This window comes from Mya arenaria, chromosome 3 (genome assembly GCF_026914265.1).
Source record: "Mya arenaria isolate MELC-2E11 chromosome 3, ASM2691426v1".
Taxonomy (NCBI): Eukaryota; Metazoa; Mollusca; class Bivalvia; order Myida; family Myidae; genus Mya; species Mya arenaria.
In genome coordinates, this window is record NC_069124.1 from 60,171,375 (window position 1) to 60,191,004 (window position 19,630).

The window sequence follows — 19,630 nt, forward strand, 5'->3', positions numbered from 1 at the left end:
ACTATCATCATAGTAACCCCATAACAAGGGGAAATCGAAGAAATTATTTGGATTTTCAAATCATTGTTACAGAAATTACAAAAACTTTCAAATAGAGATTATGGGGCGTTTTAAGTTTAACATTGCCAATGCCTATCCGCAAAGAACGAAACGTTACGAAAAAGACCTTGCAGTCTTGAAAGGCAATGATAGTTAACCTTTCCAACTTAAAATTGATTCAAGTGGTAGCTTGTGGTTTTGGAAGACAACATCAGCTGTGCTTGCTGACGAGAAATGGTCTAAGACAATCCGCTTAGCCTGGCATGAACATTTATAAGAAAACAACTTAGGCTGTATCATGCTTCCCTTGCATATCATATCATCTGTAGGCGCCCATAAACATGTAAATAATTATAGTTTCTCTTGTCTGCACGTCCCGTCCGTCCCGAAACCGTCTGTGTGAAACTGATCGTACAACAGTCGACGGATTTGCGTCAACTTTCAAAGATGATCAGGCATTGGGTGCAGTTGAGCATATAGGAATGGTTTTGTGCTGAGTTCATTTAACCAGAATTATTGTTTTCCTCTATAAATAGTATACTAACAGTGAAAGACATTGTGTTTAGAAGAATTTGCCTACACAAATGGCAAAGTAATCCCATAAAGATGATTATGAGGCGAGAATATTTTGAAATGAATATAGGCCTTTCGAATTAGTGTACCTTTATAGATGTAATAGACCAACATATAGATGTTATAGACCAACATCGGGTGTGTTTAACACGTACAATCCCTCCGGAGGACGACACATCAGCAAGCGATATGGGCCAATAGTCTGTTCGAATTCTGTGAAACATTTACTTTAAGATTTAAATTAACCGGGCACCTGTTGCACTGAATATTATAAATATGTTTCTACATTTCTTATAGTTTTGTCATCATTTTATTTCCTTGTTTGTTCATGTATGACGTCACAGTAAATGAAATGCTGGCCCGGAGAGCATGTTGCGGTAAATATAATTCCGAAGTCGGACACTTCAATCGATGTATCGATAAGTGTTAGGGTTATAGCGTAAGGACAGATAAACCTCGTACAACTTCGATGACAGCCCTTCCCGATTTTAGTGAATCGAGAATAGTTAATGTTTGCATAACTTTGTTTGCATAGTAATGAATAGAAGGTCTAAATAAATTCATTTGAAGGCTGACAACTAATTCCAGGTTTCTCAGAGGATTAATGAATGTCCCCTAAAAAGAATTATTTGACCGTATTTTTGATTGAGAAAACAATCCTTCCTTTAATCCGATATGAATTGTTATGTTTAGCTTTGAGCAAAAACAAAGTACAGTTTAACATCACAAATTGCAGTTCGGTTGTCAAACTATTTTGTATCGTTCTCAGTACCTCAACAGTGAAATGTATTACATTAAAACGCTATACTTACTTATGTCGGTGTATACATTGTATTCAATTATATTTCACAAAATTGTCAAAAAACGGATTTTTGATGGGCGCTTATATAATTGGGGATAAGGATTAAATTTTTAGACTATGTCAGGTCTTGATACAGAGCCTGCAAATAAATCCGAAGTATATTTCTATTATTATAATTAAGGTTAATACAATACTACCGATCAGCCTACAACAAATATAGGGAATAAAACAATACAGGTGCTAAAATAAATCAGACAATGTTACATACCGGCAGCAGTTTAGTAATACTCACTAGCAAGAATACGGCGAACAACTCTTAAAGTGTATGCGTCCATTCAGGATTTGTGTACAAGTATATAATTATCTAGATCCAGTTGATGTCATTATTGTATCGTGACTTTGAAAGCCTGCAAACCTCTAAAATCTGAACTTCTACAATAAGGCGTTAGATGGATTTTCCCTCGAACAACAATCTCGACTTGATTTTTCATCTTGTATTTTTTCAGCGTCCGGTAGCGGGGCAGACTGTCATTTCCCGGAGTATGTCCAGAGCCCCCTGGACGAGTTTGGAGAACCAATGGCCTGGCACACCAAGGTATGGTGGCTCAACCTCCGACATGAACCAAAACTCAGGGAGATGCAGGAGATATATGTATACAGGTAAGGCATCTAGGAATTGTGAAATATGCGCTACGTTGTATAATTTATAAAACCTTACACAGCCTTATTATTTTATTAGACGGCGAAGTCGGTCGTTGAATGATAATTGGTCCGAGTGACTCGTAATGACCCGAGACGTAGTCGAGAGTAATTCTGAGCACGAAAGACAATTATCACACAACGGCTCGGCTACGCCGTGTATTAACCTCTTTAGTACATATGTTTGTTTTTCTCATTTTGTAAGTTTAAAGTCTTCCTTTAAAAGTTTACCTGCAATGCAGTCGTGCATTCTTATTTCCTTTTGGCTTGACTACGATGAGTAAACTCACTCTCAAATTAAATTTAGTTTTTGAGAGTGGGCCAAAAAGGCAAGCAACATTTTGTTGTCGTTTTTATGTTCCAATTTTAATTTCAACTGATCACCTTGAAAATTCCACATCTCGTCTATCCGATTTTTTCTGTACGAATCATTGGTCAACATCTGTATTTTCATGTCATAAATGTCACAATTCAATTCAATAAACATGAATACGTAGCAAGTAGAACGACTGTTGTATTTAAATAATTTAATTTAAGTAAATTCAATTTTCTGATTCCTTTTTTGTATATAGAATGATAACGCTGAATAAAAAAATGCCGCCCTTATAGCCCACACTGGTCATAAAACATTAGCATATTTTCTTGAACTGCGTTCGCGGTTGCCTCCCTTAAGGATTTTATTTATTGATTTGTTCAAGCAGATCAATACATTGTGATTATTTAGTTAGGACATTATTTTACAGTCGCCAAATTTGATTTTAAGGCAACAATTGAATTCACGCGCGAACGTTCTACGGGCCGCAAAATGGTAATCGATAAACGGCCCGGGCCGCAAAACTGATAATCGCTGAGTCATGCAAATAATCGCGGAATCCCTGCAAAATTGTGTTACTATATTAAGAATATAATTATATTGTTTTTGTAATAAAAACGTTGATCATTAGTTCCAATATGGCACATGAAAGACTAGAACATGCAGTGCAATATTGCCAACGCCCCTTCGCCCATTCCATCCCTCAACAGTTTAATAGTATTTTCAGGAATCGCCTGTGTACATTTACTGATTAGGAAAAGCCGCAAAAGACAATGGTCGAAATATCGGTCATGCATTGTGACATTAATGTGGTAAATTATATTTGCAATCAATGGAGACCACTCTCAATGCACATTGGCGGATATACATTGACGGCAATAGCATTTAAGTTAAGCTCCAGTGCTGTAAGATTAAGTATCAACGACATTCTATATTACCTAGGAAGTACTTAGCTATTGAAGTAAACCAAATCTAGTGAACACGTGTTTGGTTTAGCTGAACTAAAAATCGAGTTAAATCCTAGCATGGTGGACTCGCTTATATATATATTGTCATCGAAAATGTGTTTGTACCAGCACTGTTTACTGAAACTGAACGAAATGCTCAAGATAACAGTTCGCTGGGTTTTACTTTTTTATGTTTTTTTTTAATTAACTGAGATTTGAAACAAAATGTTTGTCTTAAGAATTACTTATTAAATAGATGGTCATTTTTTAACACATAATATGTTAAATGGTGAAAATGTTAAACTTACCGTTCGTCATTTAATGCAGCTGACATATTTGTGTTTTTCTTATGTTCTGTCACAAGATACCACATTCTATACATAAACGTACGACAATTGTCCGATAGTAAATCGAAATAATCGGTCAGAACGGATTTGATTATATATCGCAAATCGTCCGGGATTCTAACACTAGTCTATGTCATTATTATTTCATTGTATTGTTCTTAGCATGGTTTAGGCACTATGTGTTACATTATGGACAACCTGAAAGCTAGCACACTTGCCAGCAGCACCAACTGACCAGTAGCTGTATAAAGGTGTAATTTTCTATGAACACCAAGCCCAGAAGGAGAACACCACGAATGCCTTTTCCAAACAACAATGCTATATAATCGTCATATTTACTAAAATGGGCGGAACATATTATTACTTTGAGTTATAAATATTTTCTAAAATGACTTAAATCTACATTAAACGAAATCACCTACCGACATCCAATAAGCACCAGACTGAATAGTGAAGAACTATTAAGTTTCCAGTCGTATAACTGAAACCTACTTCAGTCATAATTTGGTACTTTGCCTGCAGAAACATGTATGTTAAGTTGAAGAACTGCATATTGTAATGACCCTGTCATTATGCAGGTTACTCACCTGGACATGTACTTGCCATCTTTCTGTGGAACTAATATACACTACTGAAAGATATTTAAAGACTATGATATGTTTTATAAAGTTGCACTTACCTTAGGTCATGTCTGTTTAAATTCCATCCAATCATATAATTCCTGTTGCTATGTACATACAAGGGGGGGGGGGGGGGGGGGGGGGGGTTCTCCACCCACCTTACATATACGTGTTGAATGTATTTGAACTGATAAGTATAACTGTTTGTATGTGTTACATCATTGTAATTAGATAAACATTATTTATGTAGTTGTCCTATAATAATCATTTATATTTTGAGCCACTTCGCTACTGCTTGATTTTATTTCTTAAATTTGTATTTTTAATATTGTAAACAAACTGTCATGGCTGCCGGACCGCCCGACGGGCACTGTGAGTACCGCCCTACCGGTCCTTCTGTTCTGTCAGGGCGGTCCTCCGGTCCTTTGGTGATTGGTCAGCGTCCCTCCGGTCCTCCGGTGATTGGTTGGACGTTTGACCGGTCCAGCCGCCATTGGTCAGTTTTTATCACGTGGGCATATCTGGTTCTCTATATAAACAGCGTTCCTTTCGGGATCAGCAGCTTGATCTTCGAAGTCGGATAGCTCGTTTTGGGTATGGTAACCCTCGTATGTTTGAGCTTGGTTTTTGATGTCGAATAGCTCGTTTGGGTTAGAAAACACCCGTAAATCTGATCTATTAGTCTAGTACTTTGACATTACTTTAATATTTATAACAAGTTGTTTTAACAAAAGATAATTAATAGTTTGACAAATATAGAAAACTAGAGAGCCCATGCAACTTAAACTGATATCTATTGACTACACATGTGTTTGATATTCATGATTCAAAGTTAAAGAATACACTATAAACCGTTAAACTTTCGACTCGGTGTTCGTTGTATTTCAACATCTTCCCTTACTTTTAAGGAAGTTTTGCCCCGACTGTTTAGGTCATTACAATATCTTATGATTAAGCGTAAAAAAGAAGGCCGATATATGATTCCATTGGCTAGAAATGAAGGTTATAATTTCAACCTAACAGGCGCTAGACGAGACAATCGCAATAAACAAACAACTCTGACAAAACAAGCATGAAACTATCTTTATCAATAAAAATTTGTGTAACCGCAAAGGAAAGGTCAACCATGGACCATATTGGATGGTGCTTCTTCCCCGCGTCTGTTTGCCGTGTTACATGTATATGTGTTCCATATTCAGTTCTTCATCGTTTAATAAGCTAGTTATGCAGCCCACGATGATGACATAGATTCATGAGAAAAGCTATGATATTTCTAGCATGTATTTGTAAATATTTGTTAAGAATGTTTTGAACTTTCTATTTATTCCATGTCGAATAAAATAAGTTCTTATAAAAACTGAAACTGATTTATTTCATTAAACGCCTATTTCTATATAAATATTCAATGGCGTTGTACACACAATACAAAATATAAGAATCACAAATTATAGAACAAAATCAAACACTGAGACATATACCATATAAAACATGTCAAACGTAGGTAGCAAAACTATAAAACAATAAGAGAATTATTAAAATATTAACAATTCACGATACATACTACTTCTAAAAATTTAAATAACCTGCTTTAAAAAATGGATCGTTGTGACTAAAATAAATTTATACATCGATGCCACGAATAACAGAGGCTCGAATCAGCTGAATTATATTAATAAAAATAAAAATAAATTATACATGAGCTTGATTAAGATGATAAAAGTACAATCAACTTAAGACTTTAAACACTTTAAATTACAATATATTACAATAAAAAATAACTCAGGATTCTAAAAATTCATATAAATATCACAGAAAACAAATAACAGAAACACGGATAAGTCCAATCAGTCTATCTTCTATTAAAACCACAGTATGAACAATGACTAGAAAAATGCATAAAAATCTCTAAAGAAGTGAGTTTTAAGATTCTTTTTGAACTGTTCTATGGAAGACGAGTTCTTGACGTGTACAGGCAGTTTATTCCAAAGAACTGGGCCTGCTGTAGCGAAACCCCGGTCAGAGAATGTTTTTCGCCTATTAAATGGGACATCGTAAATAAATTCCGACGTAGCAGAGGATCTCAAACCGGCACGTCGATGCATTTTTACGGTCAATAGTTCCGTGAGATATGATGGGGCATTTCCGGTTGAACAATTAAACATTAAACACAGTATCTTAAATTGAATTCGTGCTTTAACTGGCAGCCAATTGAGCTCGAATAACGCGTCTTTAGCACTGTCATATTTTCCACGCTGAAGAACAAGTTTCGCACACATATTTTGTATACGCTGCAATTTATATAAATCACAATCGGCTATTCCGTAAAGTAATGCATTACAATAATCGAGATGGGAGATGACAAGCGACAAAACAAGAATTTTGGTAGCGTCTACGGTCAGATATTTACGGATACTTTTAATCCTCAGATAGTTAAACATAGCACTTTTACACTTAATTCGAATATGTTCTTTAAAATTTAGAAACTGGTCAAGGTAAGCGCCCAAATATCGCACAACTTTCACGGACGGGATATTGTCACCTACAATGTTGATTTCAGTTGTGCAACATTTATTTAGTTGAGAACTATGTCCGAATAAAATAAACTCTGTCTTCGATGTGTTCATCTTAAGTTTATTCGCGTTCATCCACTCATTTATTGTGGTCGCACACTCTTCAAGCTCTTGTATGGCACTGTGCTCCTCAAGCTCCGAGGCAGGCCGGAAACGCTTGCCGGCAATATGGTCATCGGCAAACCCGTACACGGAAATTGACGGTGGAATGACGTCAAACAGTGTGCCAGCATAAGTGAGGTACAGCCAAGGGCCGAGGCAACTTCCCTGAGGAACACTGCATTCCAGTGACCTCGAGGATGACATGGCGGCGTTGACACTCACACGGCAACTTCTGGGACGCAGATACGAATCGACCCACGCCAAGGCCGAGTCAGCAATGCCATACTGTTTGTGGAGGACATCAAGCAGGATGCCGTGGTCTACAGTATCGAAGGCGGCGCTGAGGTCGAGTGCAATCAATGCCGTCACTTCCTGTTTCTCCATGCCGTCCAGCAAGTCGTTGACCAATCTGACTATTGCCGTTTCACACGAGTGATAGCGTCTATATGCAGACTGGTTCACCGGAAGGAGACTGTTGGCTTCGACGTGCTCATTTAGTCTTAGTAAGGCTGCCTTTTCAATCACTTATACAGTTTGAGGGATGTGTATGTTCATAAATATATAAATATATGTATGTTTGGTAAAATTTAAGATCTATGTTTTTGTTAGAATAATTATGACTACATAATTTACGTTTCTTTAAAAGGAAAACAAGTCTTTATAAAAGTTTCACCAGTGCTAAAACATTTCTATTTTTTTAATCTTTTCTGTGAGGATAACACTTCAACCATTTGTGGAAATAAGTGTTATTATATTTGAATAGTGCTAACGTAATGTGATCCGTTCATATGAATTAAATTATGTGGACATTCAAAACTATCAAAATCAACAAAGATATTTTTTTACGTTTGGACATTATTATTAACTTTTGGTATTTATTTTGTATGTATTAACTTATTTGAAATAATAAAAGTTTGTTGCTGGGTTCTCTATCTCTCTTGCAAATCCCTCAGGCCAGAATTTGCTAGACGCGAGATGTGCATCAGTTTCTTGGTCGGACCACTTGTAGTTAATACAATCATTGATATTGAAATATTTTCTCCTTCTTTGTTACAAATGATATGTTAAAGTAAGATTTTCTTTGAAATTTTGATTACATATTCCTGTGCGTGATGTCATGACAAATTTATCTTTCTCATCTAGACGATTTATTAATAATTAAAACCAGTCTCTCAGGTTTTGGTTTTTGATCACGTTTATGGAATTTAAATGTTTCATCCAACAACACAACACATCCGCCCCCGACTGATTTTTTTTGTCAATACTGTAAAGTTATTGGGACACGTGTGTATTATTTTATTATTTTTGACTGTTTAAGTTAGATAAACACAGTGAAATTAATCCTCTTTTTGTGCAGCCATCTTGTTTACAAATGCCTTGTGGTAAATACCTTATGTATTAAGGATTATCCTAAGTGACATTAATGGTGTTGTTTAAATCTAGAGAAGTCGAACATGTTGTCCTGAATAAGAGAAGTTTAAGAAATCGTTAATGAGCGACATCCTTTTACTTTTAAAAATGGACGACTGGCTGTTTTTATCAATATAATGACAGCCGATAACAGTATTTAAAAGAACGGGTTTCAAACTTGTTTCCTGTGCAATAATGCTTCTTATAGTAAAGGTTAAATTTATTTTTAAGATCACAGATTTGGAGCCAACGCCAAAATAATCGATGGTCATGTGACCGGAAGATAAAGCGAGTGGCACATCGGGCGATATCGGCACTCTTCGGATCATGTTCGGAAAAGTATCTGTTGTATAACCGAACATGTCTCAGCGAAGATCGACACAACAGGTTTCGAGTTATACAGTACGGCCCTGGAAGGTTTGTGAATGACTTTCAAATTGTTTTAGTGCATTTATAGTGTATCCTTTAACTAAATCTGACTGCTCAGAGAGAGAGAGCAATTGCCACGACCCATTCAGCGTCAAGGTGCATCTGTGTCACTTCAAACAACTTCCTAGAATATGGGTGACTAATAACCGTTAAATCCGTAACGATTTATTACAAAGGGCCACTAAGGAGCAGAAAACTTTAAAACTATGGCCGCTAATTTTGTAACAGAATTGCGTCTATGATAACCCTTTCCCTATTAAACGATTCAAGAAAAAAGTATGGCAGTTCGCTGATGGTGCTGGTTTATGTTTTATTGCTATTTAGTAGCAGCTGTAAACGTTATTTTCATGTGCAAAGCTAAGCATTAAGTTCACAATGTAGTTGATAGTCTGGTTGGAACACTGGCACCGGATTTTCAAACTCAATCATTTTTGTAAAAAATCAAAAAAAAATCTTATAATACCTTATTAAAAATTATAATACCGAATATGTAAAAAAATAGTGAAAAATATATTTTTTTTAAATATGCAGTTTGAAAATCCGGTGCCAGTTGGTTGGAATATTGTTCTACTGTCAGAATTATTCTAGCCCAAGATCGCATCTGTTTTTGATGTAATGTCAGTTGAATTAAGTTTGTACCTAAAACAACTCAATTTAATCCAACTGTCTTGACGTATGGATCCGATGCTTTGCATAAAATATTTCTGTCGTGAAACAGTGACTAGTAGTCTTCTTTCGAGTTTATTTGAATATTGCCTTTGGGCTATACGTCTGAGCTGATCGTTTTCGAATGTCGCACGGAATAACTTTAACTAGCTCGTCTGCAACTACACAGCTTCCGCCATCGAGTGTTTGCGTCTCAATTATGTGTTCAACGTGCTTGACGTCGCCATCACCTACGTCTTGAGTCTGGGTTTGACATTCAGATTCGGAAAAGCGCGACGGGAATTGTATTGCAAAAATGTAATTATAAAAGCAAAGATGGTTACGTTTGCTGTACCTGTACTAAGAATCTGTTTTACAATCTGGCTCACATCTATAGTCTAAATAAGTTACATTACAGATATTTTATAATATTTAATAATTTAGTTTTCTGAGTCTGAGTCTGAGTCTGAAACTCAGACTGAGGGCGAAAGTGAAAACTGCCCCAGGATATGTGATAAACAATATTAAGGAGCCCTCTGCAGGACATTACGCTAACAGGGCTCGAATTTAAACTTTTTTTCCTACATGCAATTTTTCGCAAGTGGGTTAATGTTTTTCTCGCATTTTCAAAAGTTTTCCTGTTTTTTCCCAAACTATTTAATTAGGTAAATTTAGCATTCTATGCCATACGATAAAGAAACAATGCCATATAATAAAGTTACAAAAGTCAATATAAGTAAGTTCTAGTTAAATGTTTAATGAACACGTGCCATACATTACTTTTTCATAAGAACACATGAAACTATTCTTTTAATCAATAGAACAATAAACTTTATTCTGACATATAATAGTTTATTTAAATCTGCAGACGACACATTCAGGGAAAAGACAACAGTAAATTTTCCTTTGCTGTATATGTCTGCTTGTCAAGGGAGATCACTGAGTTGGAATTTTGTGTACTGCAAATGTGTAATACGTCATCAAAATCAGCACTCGCGATCAGTGTCACAAAAGCGTTTTTTGCTTACCTGTTATGAATTATTAAGCGTATATGCGATATTTGCGCGGCTATGTTTTCAATGTATCGCCGATAACTTTCAACAAAGCAGGATATCTTATGTTAATAAAACTCTGGAAGATTTATGTTATCACATTTCAGTTAATTAGTGAAGTACTGTGAGGTACCAATAATGCTTATTCAAGTATTGCTAATCATTTAAACATCAAACTGAAAGTTCGCAAACTAAAGTTAGTAGCAGTGTTGAATACAAAATTGGTTTTCGAAAGTGTCTGGTACCGATTTAAATAAAAGGTCATACGTCTTTTTGTGCCTCTATGCGGGAAATTTGAACTAATTACACGCCTAGTTTCTTAGAAATAGAACTCATCTTGCAAAAGCAATTCCCAGAATGGATTGCATCATGCCAATGAAAAGCCATGTGAAGTGAAAATAATATACAGAAACCTGTGCATTTGCCCTTCATACATGCGTTTTATACTGCCCTCCTTTCAGTGCAACTCAGTCAATTAGCAACGAATGGCGACCCATCATTCTCATTCAAATAACTGACGTAACTGCACTACTTTACCAAATCTGAAAATTAACATTGCTTTATTTCTTTTCACTTTTGGTAGATTGTATTTCAATATCATTATTTAAGTACTTTTCTAAGATTATTTTAGATAAAAAACATTCATTCAGGCCTGGCTCTCATTATCACGGTTTTGGCTGCGATTGATTTGTTTGATTGCCAATGGATTAAAAAAAATCGTGGTAAATCTTCACGTATCTCACCTTCATAAATCTTGGTGAGTCGTGGGTCACCCTGGTGCAACGTGAATCTCCACGATAGTCGAAACTGCATAAAGCTGCCGTGTTGTAGCAACTTGTTTCCATCCGCAGTGCATTCTTAATTAGTACATTTGTACGGCCATCGTTTAGGCGGTTGTGCGTTTTTGTTGATGATCGTCGAATAGGCTGTCGTGGGTTACCGGTGATGATCGTCGTATAGGCGGTCGTGGGTTATCGTTGATGATCGTCGTATAGGCGGTTGTGGGTTATCGTTGTTGATCGTCTTATAGGCGGTCGTGAGTTAACGTTGATGATTTTAGTACAGGTGGTCGGGGGTTATTGTTGGTGATCGTCCCCGTATAGGCGGTCGTGTGTTATCGTTGATGATTGTCGTACAGGCGGCCGTGTGCTATCGTTTATGGTCGTCTTATAGGCGGTCGTGGATTATCGTTGATGATCGTCGTATAGGTGGTCGTGGGTTATCATTGACGATCGTCTTTTAGGCGATCGTGAGTTAACGTTGATGATTGTAGTACAGGCAGTCGTGGGTTATCATTGGTGATCGTCCCCGTATAGGCGGTCATGGGTTATCGTTGATGATCGTCTTATAGGCGATCGTGAGTTAACGTTGATGATTGTAATACAGGCGATCGTGGGTTATCGTTGAGGATCGTCGTATTGGCGGTCGTGGGTTATCGTTGAGGATCGTCGTATTGGCGGTCGTGGGTTATCGTTGAGGATCGTCGTATTGGCGGTCGTGGGTTATCGTTGAGGATCGTCGTATTGGCGGTCGTGGGTTATCGTTGAGGATCGTCGTATAGGCGGTCGTGTTATCGCTTAGGATCATCGTATAGGCGGTCGTGTGTTATCGTTGATGATCGCCTTATAGGCGATCGTGGGTTATCGTTGATAATCGTCGTATATGCGGTCGTGGGTTAGAAGTACCCATGAATGATTCATGATTGCTTGCTATGGTTCCACAACTTTGCTCGATACAATTCATCAAGCATGTGTTAATCGTGAAAAGTAGACAGAAACCCTCCTTCGTCTTCTATGTATTCGAAGTGCTTGGAGCTTGGCAACGGCAATATCATGCTCCATGGTTTCTCGTTGCAGGCCTGCCAGGTTGTAGGCTATAAATTAGATGTTAAAGTCTTAACTGTCTTATTAAGACTGATGAAGAAGTCAGACGCTTCACTCAGGTGCCTTTCTGTGTGAGCCGATTGGGCCAAATTCTTACGAAGTGAGCTTATATAGTCCACATCTTAAAATGCATATTCTCTTAATAACTGTCATTAGTAATCGCAATGTGTGTCTGCCAAAGTTTTAATTTGTTAAATTGATTCTTAGTATCCAATTACAATCTGGCAAGTGCGCCGACTCGGTGCTATGTATCTACGTTTTTCTTGTGTTGTTTAAATGTATAATTTCTGCTACTCGGTATTATTATCTAAATCGGATCATGACCTATTAAATCGTGAATGAATACGGATAATATTCGCATACGTTCTAGTATACTAAAGGGATGGTGCTATCCTCTGATAATACATAGTAACCTGGATTCTTAAAAATAAATATCTAGGTTACGCGTATAAATGTTGATGCAAGGCTAAATTAGTTTATTTAATATTAATATGTAATTGCATTATTTTGTAAATATTCCGAATAAACAAGGAAAAATCCGAACTATTCAGGATTTACCTCATGACAAAGAAGAGATAACTCCGGATACTACGACAAGATGTGCGCATGCGTGTGCATGTGCATGTGCGTGTATGTAAAGCAATACAAAATTACTCAATTAAATTTGAAAAAGACTACACAAGTCATTCATTTACGGTGAATAACGTCATTTAGAGCAAAATTCAAGGATTTGACATACATTAATAAATACACATTTAGAACAATATTAAAATGGTCCTTTTGTATGAATGACAAATTACCTCCCAGCAGTACTCTCAGTACCGGGATTTTTTATTTTCCATATGATTTTATTTGTTTTGAAACGCACCTGCAGGAGACAATATAATGACGAAGTTGGCGTTAGTTGTATGGTAATTTGACCTATTCTCTTCTTGCAGAAAGCGGCTACGGCTCACTTATATAACAGTGTTGTTTTTTGTTCCAACAGACAGCCATCGTTCGTGTGCATGCAGTTTGTGAAAAGAAGCGAAACAGTTATACAAGTCCTGGAAGGTACGAAATACGCATCTGATTATAATGATCTCTGGGCAGTTTTCTATTTTTTATATTTAAGAGAATATTTGTATTTTGTTCAGGTGTACGTTTTATAATTAATTATAGATAATAGATTCTTAAACTCTTTGTAGCTTTCAAGACAAAAAACAATACTGAAATATGCCATATTGACCAAATTTGATTATGAAATCATATTATTGCATACCAATGTTTATTAACGTCATATATTTATCTACAAAACAGTTTCAACAATTTATCGTGCCGCTTGATACCTTTAACAAAACCATAAGTAGGGGGCGGGGGCAGTAACAATAATGTTTTTAGAATTTATGACGCATCCCTTTTGCATAATTATTTATTATTTAAGTCCTGAATAACGCTCATAATAAATAATTGTTTGTTTCTGTATTTATGTATGTGCTTGTTTTACTATATAAACATTATCAACAGTTGCATGCAATACAATAAAATTAATGAAACAGTTTTCTAAAGACCAGGGAGCCGTTTCATTAATGGATCGTAGTCGTAAATATCTGAAATCTCAATAAATGCCACAAATGGTAACATATTCACGTCTATATTTCCTTTATTAAGTGTTCCTTTTTTGTACTGGCTATAAGTTCGATTTACATGCACAAATACGTTGCAAAATAACGACAAATACGTCACACAGATTTGCTCAGTCTACGACTAAGATTGACTTATACCTTTATTAGGCCCCTGTGTCATTTCTTTATGTAAAAAGCGATAAACAAAGCTATATTCTTAACGGTGATTTAAAGACCGTTGCGCCCATTTAAGAGTACCGTATTTGATCAATATTCTGCGAACAGTACCATGAAAATATTATGTTTTACAAACAATAATTTACGAAAATCGGTCTTTTGTGTCGACCGATATTTTATCAAAGGCGCACTCCCAGCCCTCTATATGGATGAAATGTCAAATGTTGACATGTTTATTAGACAATTATTTTTCTTCAGATCTAATAAAGAGCTGTATCTTTCTAGAGCTTTCAGCTTTTTTATTTTCTTTGAAAATTTAAGACCGCTTTGTTTCTGAAACATTGGTATTATAACCTGACCTGGGCTTAACATTATCTTGTTTGGTGATAAAAGGTCCCCACTCGAGCATTGTACATGCTTAAAAGAATGTTGACGAGTCTATTACTTATAATATACATGTAAGTAGTTAAGACTTGAATTGTCTTAACTTTGGTGGTTTTCTCTTGTTTTGGTCAGAGTACTATAACTTTAAAGCTGTTCTCTCACAGATTTACCATTTTTACAACTTTTATTTTATTTTTTTGTCTTAATATGAGCAAATCAAATGTTTGCGTAAATATCTGCAAACCAGTGATAAAAGACTGCTGACAAGAGATCAGATCGCAGACTTTCATATTTCCGTTCAAACCTAATGATTTATTGCTAATAGCGTTACTAACGGTTTAAGAAAAATGAATAAAACATCAATTTTTGAACTTCAATACAAAAAACTGTATTTTTGTCAGCAGTCTTATACAATTGATTTACAAGCATTTTCGCATAAAATGTTATAAAACGTTCAATCTGTGAGAGTGCAATAATTAGGTAACAACCTTTTTATCAGGCCCAAAGCACGATACAAACGACCCTGCCCTATGTGATGAACGCAAGATGGTGCTCGAGGAATGGCCATGGATAGGTACGTGTACGGGAACAGGTCACGATTTGAGTAACTGTGCCAGCCCCTGTTATAATAAAATCTCACAAATTACCATATTTATCTTATAATGGAAAGTTTCCGTATTGATGGTTTATTTTAAACAGTAGCTATTATACAATGGTTGCGAAGAAGGTAATGTTTACATATACTAAGTCACTCTCGTTGGCACGATGTTGCGCGAGAGTATGATCTTGTGATGTTGGGGAAACCGGAGTAACCACTTGTGGACCCACTTGTCCGGCTTGGTGACCACAAAACAAACTCAGATGCGACCAGGCTGGGAATCGAACCCGAATCGAGCGGTCGCCTTGGTGACTAGCGAGTGCGCTAACCACTGCGCTAACCGATGCTTTCGCTATTAATGATTCAAGTAAATGGTTGATTCATTTTCTTTTCACCGAACGGCTTCTATGTAAATTACGCACTAAGGCAATAATTATACACGAATATTTCATAACTTAATCCTAACTCCGTCCACAGCGCCGTGGCGAAAGCAGATGGTTACATGTCCAGTGAGCGGGGGATTCAGCTTCCGGACTGTCAACAAACTCACCAGTCAGGTTCGCAAAACAGCTTCTCAATCCCCCCCTTTTACTTGAATAATCTTTGTATATTCTAATGTCAAAGAATTGCTACTCTTTACATATGAAACTGTTTAATATTGATACCAGGAAAATGGTAGGATTGATGAATGTTTACGACGTATTGTAGTTATTGTATCTGACTATCTGTCTGAAATAGAAACTACAGTTAGCTGCATCTATGTGGAGCCATTACCACGTTTACCTATAACAAAATAATCGCCGAGTAGAGTTATAATTAAGAGCGATATTTTTAGTCTGTAATAAATAGTGTTGCGGATTTATGGCTTACCAACAAATTTTCTACGCAGAAGGCAAATAATATCGCGGAATGAAAATGAACCACTATATGTCTCTACTCACAAGAAGAGGCTAACCATTATAGTTTCATTCAAAAAACACTAGCGGATTCAAGGGGCGGAGTGCATAAGTAAAAAGGTTAACGCCCCTTAGTTACGCCCCCTCTTACGTCCAATCCTTGATCCGCTCCTAGAATAAGTGAATCATTTTCGTTTACTTTTAATGTTATGGTATTCTTTGTTTTAGGACTTCTGTGATGGTGAGTGGCGAAAATCGCGCCTGGAGATTGACTGTGCCCAGGGAGAGGGGCTTACCTTCATAGCTCCCCAGGGAACCATGTGTAACCCTTTCTCTTCCAATTCAGAAGGTATGCAAAATACTTCGGTTGCGAAATCAACCCAATTCCAATTTTACTTCAGTGTTTCATTAAAAAAGTTACGAAACACCACTCTCACATCAGCGAGTTCGTCTGGCTTAACTCACAAAGATTTGCAGTTGGCCTCCTGAATGTGCATAATGTCACTCACAAAATCAATTCATAACGGTTTTGTATTGTTTTTCGGTGTTGCCTTAGGTAATAATGATACAATGTAACACAGTTTTAATGTGCCTTCACAAACTAGTGTGACGTAAAACAGACATTTTACACGTGTCCTCGGTACCTGCTGACGCATAACGCTAGTCTTTTTGTTGCATCTAATAACAGTGGTATTTTGTTTCATCTAATTACGGTGGTATTTTTGTTGCATCTAATTACGGTGGTCTTTTTGTCGCATCTAATAACAGTGGTATTTTTGTTGCATCTTATTATGGTAGTCTTTTTGTCGCATCTAATAACAGCGGTATTTTTGTTGCATCTAATTACGGTAGTATTTTTGTTGCATCTAATAACAGTGGTATTTTTGTTGCATCTTATTACGGTAGTCTTTTTATTGCGTCTCATGACAGTGGAAATTTTGTTGCATCTAATTACGGTAGTCTTTTTGTCGCATCCTATAACGATTGTCTTTTTGTTGCATCTAATAGCAGTGGTATTTTTGTTGCATATAATAACAGTGGTATTTTTGTTGCAGCTAATAACGGTAGTCTTCTTGTTGCAGCTGATGACCGTAGCATTTTGTTGCAGCTAATAACGGTAGTATTTGGTTGCAGCTGATAACGTTAGCATTTTGTTGCAGCTGATAACGGTAGCATTTTGTTGCAGCTAATAGCGGTAGCATTTTGTTGCAGCTAATAACGGTAGTATTTTGTTGCAGCTTATAACGGTAGCATTTTGTTTCAGCTCATAACGGTAGTATTTTGTTGCAGCTGATAACGGTAGCATTTTGTTGCAGTTAATAACGGTAGTATTTTGTTGCAGCTGATAACGGTAGTCTTTTGTTGCAGCTAATAACGGTAGTATTTTGTTGCAGATGATAACGTTAGTATTTTGTTGCAGCTGATAACGGTAGTCTTTTTGTTGCAGCTGATAACGGTAGCATTTTGTTGCAGCTAATAACGGTAGTCTTTTTGTTGCAGCTAATAACGGTAGTCTTTTTGTTGCAGCTTATAACGATGGTCTTTTTGTTGCAGCTAATAACGGTAGTATTTTGTTGCAGAGCTCTAATAACGGTAGCATTTTGTTGCAGCTAATAACGGTAGTATTTTGTTGCAGCTAATAACAGTAGCATTTTGTTGCAGCTAATAACGATAGTCTTTTTGTTGCAGCTAATAACGGTAGCATTTTATTGCAGCTAATTACGGTAGTCGTTTTGTTGTATCTAATAGCGGAAGTCGTTTCGTTGCCTGTAATAACGGTAGTAATGTATTGCATCCTATCACGGTTGTCTTTTAGTTGCATCTTTTAACAGTAGCCGTTGTGTTGTTTCTAATGACGGAAGTCGTTGTGTTGTTTCTAATAACGGTAGTATTTTGTTGCACCTAATAACGTTAGAAATGCGGTTGCATCAAATAACGGTCGTCTTTTTGTTGCATAATGTAATAACATCTTATTGTTACAGAAAGGTTACGTATTGGTTGGTAAAAAATTACCCGTAAGCTGATCATGAGAAAACCGGTTCTTAATCCGATCAATTAGTCTCGAAATTCTACTTTCTGAACAGTTTTCTCATGATTATACTTCACAGAATCAATATTTGTTACCATGAACACAGTATGCTGGTACTAAAATTGTTTTGCAATGAACTTTAATGGAGCGCTTGTAAGCAGATAAATTTGCCAAGCAATTTTTTGTTCCTGGGTTAAACAAGTAAATCAGGTCGCCGTCAGAAAAATCACCGTTAAGCACGAGGAGGTAGTCAGAATATTCAAACGGTTCGAAATGTAAGCTTGAATCAACAAGTCGCAGACCTTATCTTGTATAAATATGCCAGCATGAACATTTATCTTTGTTAATCGTAGTGTCTCGGTTCCATTGCTGGGCGGGCTGGGAAGAGAAGAAATACAAGTTCCTCGTCGTCGGGGAAGATGATGGCGTACCACAATACTGCCTGGTGAGACATAACATATGTTTGCATTGTTGACAAGGATACTGCTTAAGCATACTCACGTATTCACTTTTACCTGTTTTTGCTTGCTTTGAAATACTTAAAACTAATTGCTTTTAAAAGCAGTATTAATTGTGCGGATTCCTATCTGTCGGTTATCAAATAATTGAAATGACGAGTACTTTTCTTGGCATTGTTTCTATATATATGTTTTTACATTTCCTATTTTAAAAACATTTATACTCCAAAATTGTTCGGCATAAACCTCGAATCTTATTTATTTCGTTTAAATCATAATAATCATAACATCTTGTTTTGGTTTTTCTACACAGAAACTCCATAAACAGTCGCCATGTTGAGTGCATTAAAACAACGTGTTTTCTAAATAAAGTATAGCAATTTTGACGATATTTTTTTTGTCTCTGCAAATACATTAAAGGGTTTCCATAGTGCAAAAGTCGTTTTAAATAACCAAACTAAATATATTTAAAACGATGAAATGTTATTGAGTATTGAGGTTCAATATTTAGCAAGCATAATTAATACATCCGTTGCAGCATGCGTTAAGCTGTAATTAGGAGTTAAGCAAATTTTACTAAAGAAGACTCTATCAGATTTTCAATCTAAAAGAGTTTTTTTATATTTTTCCAGAAATGTCTTAATACAGAATGAGTTTGGTTTTGTGTCAAAATTGTAAGTACTACACAATCAACAATGTCTTTGGGCTTTGTGGTGATTGCAGCTATTTAAAGAAAGATATTTGCATTTTTGTAACCAGGAAATGAATTCAATTCACTATTTTTCATTATTTTATTGAATATCTTTCTTATTTGAAACGATATCAGCAAGAACCCTAAAGACATTTTTAATTAGGTAGTATGGGCCATTTTGACACAAAAAAAAGGTTTCCAAAAAAATATATAAATATTTTTGTATCCAAAATCTCATAAAATCGTCAATCGTAAAAATGGTCAACTTCTAACTACCCCAAACATGTCACAAAGAATGTATGTTTTACTCTCGAAAAAGATCGTTCTTCTGAGTTTTAAACTAAATAAGATATGAACTTTAG

At 36.2% G+C, this 19,630-nt stretch overlaps 1 protein-coding gene across 1 annotated transcript in view; it reads left to right on the plus strand.

Annotated features, from left to right (window-relative positions):
- LOC128226159 (uncharacterized) overlaps positions 1–19,630 on the plus strand; it is a 45,052-nt gene that overhangs the window by 20,323 nt on the left and 5,099 nt on the right. Inside the window, exons 2-9 of the mRNA XM_052936054.1 lie at positions 1,921–2,074; positions 7,199–7,444; positions 8,654–8,839; positions 13,420–13,484; positions 15,096–15,170; positions 15,672–15,751; positions 16,319–16,439; positions 18,473–18,564. Of these exons, the coding sequence (XP_052792014.1) occupies positions 1,921–2,074; positions 7,199–7,444; positions 8,654–8,839; positions 13,420–13,484; positions 15,096–15,170; positions 15,672–15,751; positions 16,319–16,439; positions 18,473–18,564 (1,019 nt within the window). The remainder of the gene's footprint in view (positions 1–1,920; positions 2,075–7,198; positions 7,445–8,653; positions 8,840–13,419; positions 13,485–15,095; positions 15,171–15,671; positions 15,752–16,318; positions 16,440–18,472; positions 18,565–19,630) is intronic.